General features: G+C 41.5%; 1 protein-coding gene across 3 annotated transcripts in view; it reads right to left on the bottom strand.

Moving 5' to 3' along the window:
• LOC145451026 (serine/threonine-protein kinase MRCK alpha-like) overlaps positions 1–17,939 on the bottom strand; it is a 41,244-nt gene that overhangs the window by 14,377 nt on the left and 8,928 nt on the right. For all 3 annotated transcript variants that reach the window (XM_080329512.1, XM_080329511.1, XM_080329513.1), the window contains exons 7-18: positions 14,760–14,853; positions 11,275–11,475; positions 10,992–11,059; positions 9,668–9,946; positions 8,550–8,719; positions 7,425–7,601; positions 5,490–5,670; positions 4,150–4,285; positions 3,601–3,733; positions 2,786–3,032; positions 1,598–1,828; positions 199–450 (exon numbers count right to left, since the gene is read on the bottom strand). In XM_080329512.1, the coding sequence (XP_080185638.1) occupies positions 199–450; positions 1,598–1,828; positions 2,786–3,032; positions 3,601–3,733; positions 4,150–4,285; positions 5,490–5,670; positions 7,425–7,601; positions 8,550–8,719; positions 9,668–9,946; positions 10,992–11,059; positions 11,275–11,475; positions 14,760–14,853 (2,169 nt within the window). The remainder of the gene's footprint in view (positions 1–198; positions 451–1,597; positions 1,829–2,785; positions 3,033–3,600; positions 3,734–4,149; positions 4,286–5,489; positions 5,671–7,424; positions 7,602–8,549; positions 8,720–9,667; positions 9,947–10,991; positions 11,060–11,274; positions 11,476–14,759; positions 14,854–17,939) is intronic.

Genomic DNA, 17,939 nt, shown 5'->3' with positions numbered 1-17,939 from the left:
AAATATGGTCTGATGGCGTTACTTATGCTTCTATTATACCGACCACATTGACCTTATCTGTCAGTATGTACATGATGTATATTGGCTTGGCGCACTACATTAAATGGAAAGAAACGGCAATATATTTCTGGCTTTGACGATTCCGAATATCACTCGAGGTCGCTACACTCGGCCAGACAAATATAAAACGCGACTCACTTCTCCGTGACCAGGCTCTGCTCCTTCACGCCCTTCAGCTCCTCGGATATCTTCTGCTTGGCCTGGATCTCGGAATTCAGATTCGACTGCAGTTCCAGAATGGCCTGACGGTCCACTTTCTGCCGCCGCTGCGCCTGCCACTTGTCCATCGTCGTGGTCCGCGCGCTCGTGCTTTTCAGAGTGTCCAGTTCCTCGGTCATTTTGCCCGCGAGCGCTTGCAGATAGCCCCTAGCGTCTTTTTCGTCAGACACCCTGAAACGTGCGGAGTTGAACGTTACTACATTGATGGAAAGTGGGAAATAGTCATTGCCTTGTTTACTCAATTTTTCATGTCGATGACATCATATTTGGTGATACGATTGTTGATATACAAAGTTCTTTTCAATTCTATGCTAATTGCTGAGGATTACCCATTAAGAGCGTCAGCAGAAAATAGATTCATCTCAATATGAATATATAATCAACCTTCAGACTATAAAAATTGATCAAATTTTACGCATGGTTGATTTTTTCTGCGCACCAATCCTTCCTGGAAGGATTATTACCATTCATTCACCATGAACGCGTGACATAGGCATCGGTTTGATAGGATTGAGAAATGAATCGTCAGAATCTGAATGTTTGGATTTGTTCAGTGTCAAGACTATGAAAGTAATATTGACTATGACAAGCTTCTGCGAATGTGGTGCCGAATTACCACGGTGAGTCTACACAGTAAAAACTAACGTCCCAATTCCAATCTGAAGTCGCAGGTCGCAGGGCCCACAGGTCTCTGGCTGGTGACTGCACATTAGCAGCATCCATGTATATACCGTATGGCGAAAATCAGACTCCAATGTCACACAATTGCAAATACTTCTCCAAAATTTAATACAGAAAAGGCCTGGCACATATGCCTGTCATCGATCATTGTAAACCGTGTTTCGAATTTATAACGAGGCTGTAGCAAAACAAAGAAGTTGCAAAGCAAACAAATCAGCAACCACCACCGGTAATAAATCAGCGGGTAGCAATTTTACGAGGTCAAAACAAACGTGGCGCTACTAAATCCGACAAATCGCTCCAAACGGGGAATGGGAAAATCCAATCACAGCAGACAAATCGATACCGAAAATTTGAGTCATATCGAATCGCCTCTTTTCAACATTATTTCGTGGATGGAAATATACAGCGGGATATTAGCCAAGTACTACCACCCGAAGCGGTTATGATTTCACACTACTTCTACTTCAGTTTCCTGCTTTTAAGGCAGAACCAGGCCCAGAATGCTTACTTCTACACTTACTTGCGTATAAATATAAGTCAATACTTATACTCGAGCACCAACCGACACGACTCTGAACTCCTCGTGTTATATGAAAAATAATTCGATTTTGAATATAAAATTTCCCCAACTCACCACTGAATGATTTCAGCAATCTGCGCTTCCCACTGCTGCACTTCCTCCTTGCGTTCCTTCCCGTCGCGTAGCTCCTCTTCCAAGTTCTTCACCGTCTGCTGCGACCGTTCGAGGTCGGAGGTCAGTCTCTCGATGTCGGACTGCATGGTCGCGATGTTCTCGCCGTCCATCTTGATCTGCCGCTCGTACTTCAGTTTGAGGTCCTTCAGGGCGTCTTGCTGTTCCAAGTTGCTGAAACGAGAAGTACATGCATAAACAGATATAACTATTCGTTTGACACAGTAGCGCAAACCCGGTTAACGGTCAACGGTTAGTTGACGGTCAACTAACTAACGGTTTTTTCGAGTAGAGCTAGTTCTAGTTGCAGATTTTGAAAAGCGAGTAGTTCTAGTTCCAGTTCCAGTTGCGGATATTGAAAACTGAGTAGTTCTAGTTCTAGTTCTAGTTGCACATTTAAAAATAAATTAGTTGGCCAACAACTAGAAAACAAATGTCGTGGTTTGGCGTCAATCGTGATACCGGTTTCTGTTGTGTAATGTTTTTGCAACTATTGAGCAGCCAACTCAGAGTCATCGTTACCAACAGTGGCAAAGCCCTCCCATTTCAAACTCGAAATCCCGTCTTTTTGAAATGTTAAAGCTATGTCTGATATTTCCGATAAAATAGAAATTAATGTGTTGCTTCAGAGAATTAACTATAGTTCAGTACGATTCGTAGGCTCTAACGACCTGGTAACGCCAACACACATCTGCAGGCTTTCGGGGAACCCCAATTTACACCGAGTCACGAAAACCAAAATCTACCGAATTACACATCTAACTACACATTTGATACATTACTATGTATTACTTGTGCGTATGGGAACGCCGGTAAAAAAACATTAATATAGTTAGCGGTGTTTTTTTATTGGTTGCAGATTTTTAAAGGTTGTTAGTTCCAGTTTTAGCTGCCTATTTTGAAAAGTGAGGAGTTTTAGCTGCGAGCTTTAAAAAGTGAGTAGTTCGATATAGCCGAAAGAAAATGAAAACTTTAATAAAACTTGATTTTCCCAACCTGTGAACAATGGACAAGCTATTAAGCTAGCCTGATTCCACAGCGATGTCATTTTGACCCACTTCATAGACCCAGGCGAAATCATCAAAAAACGTTGATTACGAAATGGATCAATAAAACAATCCACCGCCTCACCTCTCGCGACGCGCCTTCTCGACCTTATCTTTCGAGATCATAATCTCCCGATTGAGAGCCACGCGCTGACTCTCGCCCTCTCGGACCTGGTCCTTGAGCTGCTTCAGCTCGGACGCAAAGTTCGATTCCTTACGGCTGACTTCCTCGCGGTGCGCTACATCGGACCGCTCGATCTCCTGCTTCAGCCTTGAAATGGTCTCCTCCAGCTGTCGAACTTGCTCGCCTTGGCTGGATGACGGCGTATCGGCTGGCAAAAGAATTGCGAAAAGATTTAGAAAACTCAGGGTCAACAGGACTGATGCACTTATCCGTATTCTCATGGCTGCCAGCGAATTTGGCACGCTGAATTTGGCACTCGGCGGCCCCTAATCCTAACCTAACCCCACGCTAACCCTAGCCAAACCAACTCCTAAACCTAGGCTGACCCTAACCCGAACACATTACTACATACACGATTCAGGCTCATATTCAGTGGAGCATTAATTTTATAATTCATTTATACAATATCGATGCAATATCTTCAAGTTATTATTTCAACAATAACCATCCAGACACCCTGATAACACTGGATCTTGTACGATTATACAGTGAGGTTGATAGAAATACAAATGGAAAACATACAGATGGAAAATGATTATTATTCCAGTTTTCGAGTCGATCTCTTTCATTCTGTATCCACTCTAATAAAATATCAACCTGAGTTGGCCGATATTTTTCATTTTATTTGTTGATATTTTACATTTTTTACGTTATTTTTATTTCATTTCTACGGAGGCGGATATCAACCGGGCCCCAGTCGGGAACCCCGCACTCACCGCTAGAAATCTTCTGCTTGTGTCTGATCTCGTCGATTTCATCTTCCAACTGCCTCGCGTTCAATTCGCTCAATTCCTTCAACTTAGTCTGCTTGGTCACTTCGGCGATTTTGTCTTCCAGTGACTCTTCCGCCTGACAGAACAATGTTAACAATAACCGACATGCCTGTGACGTCACATTTCGTGATACGATTGCTGTTGCTGATATACAATATTCTTTCCAATCCTACAATAGTTTATTTCAATTTATGTTATTCAACTGTAAGAGGTTCCGTAGCACTACAAATAACAGACGAGCATTCCAAATGCACCCTCCCACACACAGGCACCAATGCAAAAAATGGTGGCGTGCATTCATCATGACCAGAGTCAATCAGTAACAAAGTACTGCTACCTATTACCACTTGAGCTACTAATGTTTATAGAACACTTTCCCTTACACTTGAACGTTTTTTCAACCACCTCTGATCACAACACGCACACCCCTAAAACTATTTCTCCGCTACGCCGCACAACAGCCGACAGAAAAACAAGGCCCGGCTCACTCACCGCTTTCCTGCCCTTGTCCGCCTTCCTGGCGTCCTGCCGCAGCTGGTCCACCTTGGCGTTGACCACGTCCAGTTCCTCGTCGCGTTCGCGGACCTGCCTCGAAAGTTTCTTCTTCTGCGACCGAATCTCCGCCAACCTGCCAAGGCGCAGAGGCAGTCAGTAAGTGCTTCTACTTTTCCCGAGTACCCCGATATGCTCTGTCTACTTGAGCTAGTTCATGGTTACAACTTTGGATTCCTTACTCTTCTACTGAACAGCTTCCATTTTTTAGGCAAAACCGGCCCAATATTAGTACTCAAGTAGAAAATTGTGACGGTACTCTTCCTTCTACAGCACAATTTTAATTAAATAGTATATTCATATTGAAATGAACCCGAATATTTTCGGCTGACACTCGTCAGGGGTAATCGTCAGCAACTAGTAGAGAATTGGAAAGAACATTGTATATCAACAATCGTATCACAAAATATGACGTCACCAGCATGAAATTTCGAATGAGAGAGCGTTCAATGTACTATTTTTAGGTGATACACGAACTCCTTTTGTTGACAGAGTTTTGGTTGGTGTATTTTGATAAAAGTTGATTCCAAGGCACACAAATGGAATTGTGAACGGCCTCGACCTACGATTCGAAATCGGTCGTCTCGATAATTATTCGCACAAATCGGATTATCCAACAGATGTTTGCCGATGGCAGAATTAATTGCCTTTGATCGATCAGCATCAATCTTAAGTGGATGAGTTAAGGGTGAGCTTTTCACATCGCGTGACGCACGTGTTCTGATAAATCTGGGGACATGTTGGTTTATGCGGTCCTGCAGACGTCTTGACGTTCTTCCCACAATTTTAGATTTTAGGCAGAACTAAGCATAGGGTACTGAATTTTCACTCACTTGGAAGTCGCTACTTGTACTTGTAATCGGGCTAAGATTTTGAAAATATTTCTACATTTACTTTGGTTTTCAGTTTTTTAGGCACAAAAACGCGATCACCACTTGTAGTCGAGTAGAATTTATGTTATTTTTCGGCAAAATCAGGCTTAGATTACTCCCGTTACAACTACTCTGAACTTGTACAAATTCATAACTCTACAAATTTAAGACATTACTTCTACCGTTATTCGACTAATAACAATGACCACTTCAACCACCTTCCCACCTACTCATGTCATCAACGACAGAGAGGGTGCTACCCAGGGTTGTAACCAAGTCACAAGGTTCTGAGTCACAAGTCAATCTCTTTTTCAGAGTTTTGACTCGAGTCAGGTCGAGTTATTTTCAATTCACAACCGAGTCAAGTCATGATTCGAGTCATTACAAGCCTGGTGCCCCCGCACTCACCTTTCGTTGACGTCCGACAATTCCCGTATGGCCAGTTTCCGCTGTTCGTGTGTGTCTTTCAACTGCTTGGCCTGCTCTTTGGCGCGTTCCTTCACCTCGACTGCCTCGCGGTGCACGTCGTCTCGTTCTTGCTTCAGATGTTTCTGCTGCCGTTCCAGGCCCTTGATCTTTTGCCGGGCGTCTGCATTTGAAAACGTGACGGCGTTATTGACGTGAACTTACGAGGTTACAGAATCAATGAGGCTGTGTTATAGTTAGCTGCCCAAGACTTGCACTGGAGATCCAAATTATGTATGTCGAAACAGCAACTTAAACTACTGTGCAACTAGGGCTAGGCTAAACCGAGTACAACAAGTGATTCGATTGCAAACGGAGTATCAAGGCTTCAAGCTGAGTAATCTACTCTCACTCAAGTACAAGTTGAAGTAGCATCCTAAATCTCTTTGCAAGCGCAAGTATATCCGAGCATTGTAGGTGAAATAGCAAGAATTATATACATGAAAATTACATTTTCAGTGAAATGTAAGTGGCTCGTGGTGGAAACAAATATTGTCAAAACTACAATTCCAAACCATACGCCATGTTCCTTAATTGACAGTAACACAGATACAAATTTAACATAATATGTAATTGTCAGGACGCAATACAGCAACATCCAGTTATTGATGTATCTCATATCCTCGACACATTACAAAGACCGCAAAAGGCCAAGGAAAATAAAATGTCATTTCCTCATCGACAGGATTGTATATTGCCACTGAAACAATAAGCTACTGTTGCAACCATCCCAATGCGGAAAAACGATATCAAATCGCAACAGAAACCAGCCGTACATGTAATGACACGCCGCGATGATCGTAGATGTCAAAATGTCCTAGTTACAATTCAAAAGCACAGACGGAATCAATGCCAGTTCAAGTCACATTGAATAGCAAGTCGCGCTAATATTGTGATAATGTCACAGTTTTTCCATACATACATATATTTTCAATAGATGCTAACAGCGGACCGATATTTCATACTTAAACATCACTTGGCTTGTAGGCTACAATGTAGGCGTGTATGCGCTAGCGTACTGAGTACATAAGTCTTTGTGAAGGGCACACACCTGCTGTGAAGTATCTTTGATTTCTACAGTGATACAAAAATGAAATATACACAGAAAGTAGAGGAACACGTTTATACTTCACTAATGATTTGACAATCCATTGGTTGGCCATATGGCACATAGAGTAGTTTTTGTTGCTACTCAAGTGGAAGTAGAAGTAACGCAATACATTTCTCTTCAATCTCAAATGCAGTAATACTTCAAGTGGAAGACTAAAATCACGTTTTGAAAAGAACTTAAGTACGCAGTTTCAAAATATAGATTTAGTCCGAACGAGGCAAACTTTTAGTAGCCGTGGGTAAGCAGTTACTTTTAAAATCGCAGGATGCGTCTTCGCGACTATCACAAAATGACTAATGCCATACAAATTCATGCGGTTCACACCCAGATTTTTGATTTTGATCAAAACATGCCAACCAAGCCTGGTGCCTATTGAAGGAGTTTGTGCACCATCTAAAAAACAGTGCATTGAACTTAAGCGATCTCTCCGTCCCGATTATTCGAAATTTCATGCCAGTGACATCATATTTTGCGATACGATTGTTGATATGCAATGAACTTTCCAATTATCTACTAGTTGCTGAAGATTACCCCTGACGAGTGTCAGCCGAAAATATTCGGGTTCATTTCAATATGAATATACCATGTGATTGTATATTGAAGTTCTGTACCTCCAAGAAGCTACCCTGACAATTATGAAGGAAACATATCCCCAAAAAATTTTCTACTTTGCAAAATCCAAGTCAAATTAAACATGTACTTCGTCACCAACCCCCTCTGATATTGCATTGCCAGATTTTCTCAGATATCAGTGAAATTTCAAATACCTTCAAGGTCGCGTCTCAAAACGTCGGCCGCTTGAAGCTCCTGATCGGCGACGTTCAATTTTTTGTGCAACAAACCGATGTCGTCTTTCAACTTTTTAACTTCGTCTTCTTTACTGCTTTGTGTCAGTTGTTCCGTTTCTGTTTTAGACCCCGGGCCGACGCCATTTTTTACCGAATCTGTAAAAACGGGCGGAAAATTTACCGACATAATTCGCCTAGAGCAAGGGTTCGTAAACTTTTTTAGTGTGGACCCCTATACTCGCATAAAATTTAACTACCCGAAGAGCTACTTAATGACTAGAGAAGAAAAAGGTCAACACCTCGTCACGATCGATCAAGTGGGATTTAACGAGGACAAATCGTTCAGGAATAGAACATCAGATATTTTGTCTGATGTTAAATATATAAAAGACAACATAGTTTCAAGTCAGGGTTGCCAGTCTTGGATGAAAATATAAGACCAGCCAAACATACTGCGAAAATAGCAAATTGATGGGAAAAAAGGTCAACAAGCTTCAACCCAGCAGTCACAACCGATGGATATCAGATCATAAGTCAGTAAAAAGTTGCATTTTATTTTTCACAAAAATTGCGCTAAAAATTTGCATTTATGGACAGTTCCTTGAGATTATGAGATACTCTAATCATTCCATATCCAAGGCACCGTAGCAAAACTAAGTGCTGGCGACTTCATCGAAATCAATAGCCAGAAAAAATTGACCCAGTGAAAATATAATTTTCGGCGGTCCAAGCCTGATTGCACGTCAATTCAGAAAGGACCTGAAATTCAGACGACAGAGAAATAATGAAACGATCTATTCACATACCGTACCAAATGTTTCCAGGAAAAAGTTGCTTGCATTAAAAATCGAAAAAAACTTGAAAAAAGTTTCATGAAAAATGGAAAAAAGTTGCGATATAAGATTCCTCGTAACGCTTAAAACACCATACTACCTAAAACTTGAGTACTTAGGAAGCTGTCGGAAGCTGTAAAAAAAGTTGCAAAAACTTGCCATAGACATCACCCTTCAAAATAACCACAAAACTTAGAACTAAGGACGGTGCGACAGCAACCCCGTTAATCGTTGCGGAATATAGAGCAAAAAAGGGGGGTGGGGGACATACTTAATTGTCGTTCAAGCTGCGATTTCTCCTGTTCCAGCATGTGCACTTTTCGTTCCAGAGATCGCAAGGACTGGACGTTTCGCTTGGGCGAGTCCAGAGCGTCGCCGGCCGCCCCCGCGTCAATTTCGACTCGCGACGTATTCAAATTGCATCCGACATCGGAAAGAATGCTGACAAAAAACGATTGCGTCACTTGCTAATTCACAGCTCAATGTGAGCATATTGACAGAGGATGTAAAAGACATCATTGCTTTGCTTCAAGTCTTGTGCATCAGTACCGATACTTGAAAAATAGGTGCGGAAACCCTATTTTATGTGTTTGAACAAACATGTCAAGAGTGAAAAAATGAGTGTATTATGTGAGGCATTTGACATCACCCAAGAGAAGAGAGTTGAACCATGACGTCTTTAACTCAATAATGAACAGGGAACTCTGACTTGAACTATAGATTACTATCCTACGGATAGATACGCAACTCCACGTGGTTACGCTTGGGCCAACAGTATCTCTTCTTGCCGAGTAATTTAAAAGTAGCGTAATTGGAAGCACTATAGCTGGCGACCGTCTGGTCTTGTTCAAAAAATAGTGCGGCACTGATTTCGAGATACAAATTAAAATCTTGTCAGGACAATGAAACCACCCCGAAAAATTACCTCAAAGTCTGAAAATCCGCATTGTTCAAACAATGGCACCGCGGCACTACCATGAGCATACCAATGACTAATTTCGTCGAGTGATTGCTCGTAACAATGCTGATTTTCAGACTTTGAGAGCCGTTTTGAGGTGGTTTCATTGTCGCGATACGAATTCAATTCGTATTGCCGGAATCAATTTGACGCTAGCTTTCGATTGAGACCAGTTTCAGTAAATTCCAGCCCCCGGGTGGCAAGCTGCAGCACTACCAATTATGCTGCCTTCAGATTGCCCAGCAATACGGGAGACTGCTCGCCCGAGCGTAACGACTAAAACAACCCAGGTTGAGAACCATTACTGTAGTTCAAGGTCTTATTAAATACACAAATCAATTTTAGAGTGTTTTGAAACGTTTGCAAAATCACAATCTAGAACATTGGTTTAGCTTTGCTCTACAAATGTCAAAATGAAAATCCACGCTCACCAATCCGACGTGTAAGTAAACCCGATGAAAGGCAGGTGGTGCCCGGAAAACGCAGACAGCGCCGAGTTGGGCGGGCCGGGCTCGCTTGCGCCAGACGCGGGCTTCTCGTCCATGTCGTCCACATCGAAATTGGACGTGTCGGTAGGCGAAGAGTAGGCCGGGATGTAGGGCGGCTTCATCGATCTGATATTGTCCCAGTCTATGTCGGCGAAGAACGGGTGCCCCCTGAAGTCGTCGACCCCGTTACGTCCGTATCGGCCCCCAGCGTGAATGACAAGCCTGCAAAGAATCGGCGGATTATTCCTAGGCCTACACAACAATTCAAGTGACGAAAATATATGCCTTGACGTCAGCAAAAGGATTTAGTTTCCATATTGCTAAGACCGGGAGGAAAGCTGATGGTCGGACAACCCAAGTTCAGTAGAAATTTTCAAGTTCAAACAAACCGTCGCTGTGGCTTGTAGCTTGTGTCTATTTTTCACATCTCTAATATCAAGTTTATCTAAAATTTTCACTTTCTTTCGGTCACATCATGGCCGTGATTGTGTTTGAAACAATGTGAAAAACATAACCATGGCCAAGAATATCGCCAAAAGAGTGAAAATTTAACAAAAACTTGACTTTATTAAAATACGATTCCACAGCTACGATATACGCCGTCACGTCAACCAAAATTACACTTTCAATATTTGAAGAGCTTCTTGGAAGCACTGAACTTCAATATACAATTGAATATTCATATTGAAATGAACCCGAATATTTTCCGCTGACACTCGTCAGGGGTAATCGTCAGCAACTAGCAGACGATCGGAAAGGATGCCTGACATCAACAAAAATTATAAATTCAATACTCCAAAGGCCCGGCGCAATTCTGAATGCGACAATGGTCGGGCACAGGGATTTCTGTCTTGAAAGTAGCGAGCGACCTTCGCAATGGTCACAAAGTGCTACGAGATACGCATGGTCCGTAACTTACGAAATTATTTTGTATGACGTGTAACTTGTATCACTGTAATACATATTTGAACATTAAAAGTCATTATAACCGCCTTGACATCATAATAGGTGGCACTCGAATACTCGACTCGAAGGTTATTAGACTCGGAATCGAATAACCCACATACTAAATTTTTCGGAGCCTTAATTATGATTGAGCGTCCGAAAATCCATCACAATTTTCGAGCGACGAAATCATCGCCAACACAGAAAAATTCTGGGAATTTTAAAAGCCGGGGATTAATGACGCCTTGCTCTCAGATGTGGTCAAGATTCAACATGTCAAATCGCACTCGAAAGAAATTCAACATAGCAAACCGATACGGACCCTTTCATTAAGTTTTTCGCGTGTTCAGACACTTCGTTGTATGGTGCAGACGGAAATCGAAATTTTTCCTGAAAAAACGTACAGAACCGTCATTAAACCCAAAAAGAATGCAGACACGATAATGCATTAACATAAACATCAATCAATTGCGTAATCAATAGTCTACGCAATCGATCCGGATTAAACGATAAGTACTATTCATCCCTCAGGCAATTGCAGATAAATTGTACACGGATGTGACGAAACATACACAAAAAATGGCGTCGCAAAAGGAAATGCTTACCCGATGCGTCATGATTTTTCCATACGTTTCGACGAGTGACTCGGCATAAAATGGCGTCTCGCCGTACAGCATTTCGTACATGCAAATTCCGAGCGACCACCAATCGCACTCCGGACCGTAGCGGCCCTTCCCGTCCTCCATGGCTTGCAGGATTTCGGGAGAGATGTAGTCTGGCGTGCCCACCGCGACGTTCGAGAGAACCTGGGACGGCGCAGATCGTTTTGACACGGCGTTGGTAGGGTTAGGTTAAAAGTAAGTGATTTATATACTAACAAAGCTTGATGGATTCCTGTTTTGTGTCTATTCGTATTCATATTGATCACTATTCAATAGACTCGCTGACCTAGTAGAGCAGAGATACTCAATAGGCGGACCGTAAACCGAAAGCGGACCTTCCAAATGTTGGAGCCAGACCTAATCTGTTTTAGTATCCATAAGGAAAATATCCGATAATTTTGGATCAAAGCAGGGTTGTAACCAAGTCACAAGGTTGCGAGTCATAAGTCAATCTCACTTTCATAGTTTTGACTCGAGTCATTTTCAATTCACCAACCGAGTTAAGTCCTATCCAGTGAGTACAGAGGGTCGAGTCCAAGTCATTGTGCTCACTGCTTGCTGTTCAGTCCTGAGTTCAATTCGGTTCAAACCACTTTTTTCAACTCTGCTCGAGTGATATAGAATGGCTCGCATTCATAATATCGTAATCTTCCTCAATCCTAACAGTTTCTGGCCCTATTTCCAAGTATCAGGACTGATAGACGAATTACCAATCGTGTGGTGACTTTACTATTCTTCGAAGTTACAATGAAATGGTTGTCTTGGCCGTCCTAGTCTCGAGTCATATGACTTGGTTAGAGTCATGCAAAATGACTCGAGTACAAGCCTAGTAAATACAGAAACTGACTCGAGTCGAGTCATTTTACGCATTTGAAAATATGACTCGAGTTATCAAAAAATCGCGACTCGACTCGGACTCGAGTCGTTACAACTCTGGATCTAAGAAACTTCTGAATATGGACCTTTGCTAAATTTAGTTAAGTGAAAGTGAGTATCCCAGTAGTAAAGTGACGGTTACTGAACTAATGTGTGTTGAAGTATAACCATGCCAACGTCATGACCTAAAACAATGGTTCTTAACCTGGGTTCGCTGAGCCAGTCTCAGGGGTTCGGCAGAGATCAAGACACATAACCGTCTCATACAGAAGACACACTGATTAGCAGCAAATATTCATTATAATCTTTTTGTTTTGTGAGAAAATCATGCTTTGATAGTTTTGTTCTTTTAACACTGTTGTTGTTAGCAATGTAGTACATTTTTGTGTTTGCGACAGGCGAAAATTTAGGGTTTGCCAAAGACTTGCAGGCTGGCGTAAGGGTTCAGAACCACTAATCTATAGGCCTAAGCTATCGTACTTTCCAGCTGGATTTAGGATATGTCTCGATGTGCACGCCGTCCTTACCACGTACTACATTGTTAAGAATTCAGTTGAAAAACTGGGTGTGGCCGTATGTAGGTTGGTAAATAAGGTAGTAAATGGAGTCCTCTTTATACATACGGGAACGCGAGTGCATACTCGATACTGGTAAAGGTTGTCATCTTAAGATTTATCTGGCGTTATGTTTGTACTGTCATTCAAATATAGACTACATCCAAAATCACATTCGCAACGTAGGCATGCAATACCTTTGTCCTTAACTCGGCTAAATTGTCAACGCGTCAAATTAGTTCTGGAGTCTAAGAGGTCACTTTGAATACGAATGCGAGCCGTTGCATCGTGAAAGAGACATTCATCAGAACTAGAACCTAACCGTCATAATCTTGATTGTAATATTTGCAAACATGAAATGTCAGTTACTTATAGATTTCCAGGCAGTAGGCCTAGAAAAATGCATCATTAGTGTAATTGTAAATACATTTGGCCATGACATACACAAGACATGACGACACTTGAGAAATAACTTCACAGTCAACTTTGTGATTAAAAAACTACATATTTGCATCCCAGCAGTTTTCAGTAGGTAGACCTAATTAAAAGATTGCATTGTTCGCCGATAATTACATTCGCGATTCACCCTTTTGGATCATTCCGTAGCCAATCTAACGATTTCTCTTGGGAATATGTGTAGAGAAAACGCAACTTCATGCTAGACGCGAAACATTCTCGCTGTTCTCAGGGGGGACGGCCAACAGGTACGTAGCCAAACTAGCAGTACAGTGCGTGGTATGACTAACAGTAGATTGAATATGCCGACACCTGTCAATACACACTACTCGATTAACAAACTGATGGGAAAATCTGCCCAGCCCGTTAGCTGATGACATTCTTAGCGCCGTTAAAACGTCCCGTTATGTACCGCAACACATTACACTGTGGTTTCAACTACTTGACGGTTTCAACAAGGACCAATACAATACGGAATAAACCTTCTCCCGCATCAACATTCCATCGAGAAAATTGCAATCTGCAAAGCCTCCGACAAGTTCGAACCGTTTGAGAAAATTATATATTCTCGCCTAGATAATGAAAGCTTGTGCAGCGGGATAATTGGAATCGCTAACCATCACGAAATTCTTCATTAAAAGCTCTCGGACGAGGAATGTAGTTTTATTATGAACATTGCGGGGAGAATAGTGAATACACAATTCGCTAAACATTTTACACTGCCTTCATAATAAATTCAATAGTATATTCATATTCATACACCCGAAAGGATGACACTCATCAGGGCTAACCGTCAACAACTAGCAGAGAATTGGAAAGAACATTGTATATCAACAATCGTATCACAAAATATGACGTCACCCGGCATGAAATTAGACATCATTTGACGTTATTTCCAATTCTCTACTAGTTGCTGACGAGTACCTCTGACGAGTGTCAGCCGAAAATATTCAGGTTCATTTCAATAAGAATATGAATATTTTATTCGATTGTATATTGAAGTCCTGCACCTCCAAGAAGCTCTTGATAATAAATTATGCGGATACGAAATTCTGTTCAAGCAATATCTTCATAAGTTTAACATTCAATCAAAATTACATAAGATTATTTAATTCAAGGATGTCTATGACTATGAGTCAATGGATATTAAGCAAAGAAATCTAAACATGAACGAATCACCTTTGCATAAAACATTAATGTCGCATAAGCCTAGACCCACGCACAAATACAAAAGTGAAACTACACCCAAATATTGATATGACAACGCGCCGAGCCATAGTTTGTGGTGTTGAATCAACTTGAAAGCCATTTATTATACTTATACACACAAACTGCCAGGTTCGCTAAGCCTGTCGTATTCCACAATCACATAATTTGTGGTTCAATTTAAGTTCTATAATGAACCAGAATGCTTCACTTGCCAATGTTACTAGTGTCACAAATGCTTATGACTTTACTATTCCAAACCAGCGTGAAAATTTGCATACAGTCAAACGGATAGGATATTGTATTCTGAGTAATATACACAGCGTGTCTTCTTACCATTCCGTCAGGCAGCACCCTCAGGCACGATCCGAAGTCCGCCAGGCGAATATGACCAGTGACGTCGAGCAGTACGTTATCGGGCTTAATATCTCTGCAGACGCAAAATAACAGACGGATTAAGATCCCACTACTTTACGAGCGATTGTCACAATGCGCCATATTGTTCCGCTGAACTTTGGCACTAAACGCGGGACAATTGTCGAAACAGAAATAAGGCTAGGCAAACAAATCTAATGGGCAAATCACAATCGAATGTATCACAAGAAATTTTACTTTACGAGATCATAAAACCGTTTCAGGTTTCACACAGATAAAATAGACTTGAATGATTCAATATAACTGTTCTAGACCTGCTGATTCCACTACGGTATGTTTACAGTGCTGCTTTTACTAGGGATGGTGTGAACGTGAGGTTCACGTTCGCGTTATGTGTGTGAACCTCAGAAATTTAGAGGTGCACGCTCACAAACGAACGTTGGTAGGTTCTGGAGTGTCAACCTTTTACATATATTAAAATTTTCACTTTATTATAACATCTTCGGACGAAATATATTGCATTTCTACTGCGGGCCACTCCACGCATGGCGCGGGCAGCATGAACAAAATAAACACTAAACGAGCATGCACTTTGACAATCTCAAATATTTTACTTGCTTTGTTACAAGAGTTTGCTCGAAATATGCAGCTTTCCGTTTGTGAATATTAAGTGACTCTCTGCTGTGAGCTTGACCCGCAATCACACATTATCATGAGCGAAATACACTACATGTAGACAGCGAATGATGCTTATTCAACCAATCAATGGAATTGACATCGTTGTCTGATTTTGAAAATCTAGCAGGCATACGGGGCCAGGGTCAATATTGACGTCATATGCTTATTGTATCATAAAAAACAAAACCGTGCAATTGGGGAGTTGCCTACTGCTGTATACCTTGTTAATGAGGTAATATCGGTAGCAAACCGTTTTACACTCTGCTCAATATCAATGTTGCAATACTCAGCAGACGCCAAATGCATTGTCCGGTCTGGCCTAGACCGTTGAGGCGCAAGCTTATATCCTCTAGCAAGTCCTTGTCGAAATTGTTGGCAAAGCGACGGACGATATTGATTTTATGGGATTATTATATCATTGACAGTTGATACATTTGGCGACGTTTAAAATGTCAATGTTGTGGCATTATGTGGCCCGAATCATCGCTAGGCATCGTGCACATTAATATAGGCTATCATTAACTGAAACGGAGGGTTGGAATTCGCAATATGACATCCCGTGACGTCATGAGGTTCACGTTCGCGTTCACACAGAACCTTTCAAAAAGGTTTGCGTTCACACGAACCTGAACCTTTCAGAGGTTCACACCGTCCCAAGCTTTTACATTTGGGAGCCTGCAACATCATTTCCTCATCTAGGTTTATGTTATTTACCTTGGATATTTCACTTGAACGTGCTACTAGTCACTTTAGAATACAGAATAGGTGACTTTTATTGCATCTCAATTAGCACATGAAATTGATAATGCAATGATTGTAGGTAAGCCCAATTTTCAGATTTGAAAACGAAAGTGGGATTGGTAAAACCCACCGAAAATGGGCTGATATCAAACATTCACTTAACATTCACAATGGTATTTTTGCTTCAGTGCATATGATCACTAGCCGACTAGCTCCGATTACGTGCGTCATTTAATATCTAATACGGCTTCAAAACATGACAAAACAAAGGCCTCTTCTATTGTATGGTAATTGGTGGCAACCTTGCACAAGTATCAGCAGTGCTGGCGGGCGAGTGCTGGCTTTAGTTAACAAAATCCAATAGTATATTACAGTGCTTTGCAACCGGTGCGTAACGCAAGTCTGAAAGTTTCGAAACGTTCCACAAGTACTGCAACCAATCTAATCAATCCAACACATTGCCATCGGTAAATAACACATCCTTCAAAGGTCACACACAACTACACCGACGAGCGGCATGGCACACAGCATTTTGACAGGACGGAGCACGCAGAGCGGTATGCAATATAATGCATTGATCGTCATGGCAACCACACACCAATGCCACCGTCGCCGATCCGCGACACGTGGACAAGATTACGCAGTAAATCGAGAGTGACGAAATGTCAACTTTTCACACTTGTTTCATTGTGAAATCTATTTATAGCAGATTACACAATCAACGCGATGAGGCGTCTTAATCAGAGATGGTGAGAGACGTAATCCTCAAATCAAAGACGGCACAGATTAGGTGAACCTTCACTGAGACACCATATCTCGTATCTCGACCCTAGGATGGCAAAATTGGTACAGATTGTTGGCACTAGAAATCGATTCCTAGCGCAGTAATCGTCCATTACATTTTGCTATCCTACTAGTGATAAATACCCCATGTCCCTGACAGTGACATATGTCAGTAGCCAGAATACAATGATCGGCGAGTGAAGTGGACAGCAGCGCATATAATTGATCAAGTTTGAATAAATAAACGGTGGAAATTCCGCGCGATTTTGCCACCATCATATCAATTACAGATGTCAACAAGAAGGTATCTTTATGGGAACGCCGGCTAAGAGCGGAAATCAAAATACTAACCGAACAAAAAAGAGAGAACACAAGCTAGCTGCTACAGGTTACCCACTGTTCACCAAAATACTCATGTAAATTAATAAACGAAGTGTCAACAGAAGTAGCATGGAATATTATTTCCTGAAATTTGTCACAAGAAATTTGGTGAAAAGAAAAGTCATGTAACGTCCAAGTGGATATTGGAACATTAGCGAACGTGGGACAAAGAAATATACAGAAAAGAACAAAATTAGCCAGAATATTTTCAGCTGACACTCGTCAGGGGTAACCGTCAGCAACTGGCAGAGAATTGGAAAGAACATTCTACATTAACAACAACAATCGTTCTTTCCAATTCTCTACTAGTTGCTGACTATTACCCCTGACGAGTGTCAGCCGAAAATATTCGGGTTCATTTCAATATGAATGTACTATTCGATTGTATGTTGACGTTCTGTACCTCCAAAAAGCTCTTTAAAATAACAAAACTATAGAAAACTACCATTCCTGCAAGTTATATGCGTTTCATTTGGTGCAATATTGTCTCAATCCACAGTATTTTCATGTTAATGAATAAGATGCTTCACCATTCCTATTATTTTGTCTGAATTGGAA

Source organism: Botryllus schlosseri, chromosome 11 (genome assembly GCF_051294905.1).
Source record: "Botryllus schlosseri isolate E-star chromosome 11, Bs_hap1, whole genome shotgun sequence".
NCBI lineage: Eukaryota > Metazoa > Chordata > Ascidiacea > Stolidobranchia > Styelidae > Botryllus > Botryllus schlosseri.
This window is presented reverse-complemented; position numbering and strand designations above follow the sequence as displayed.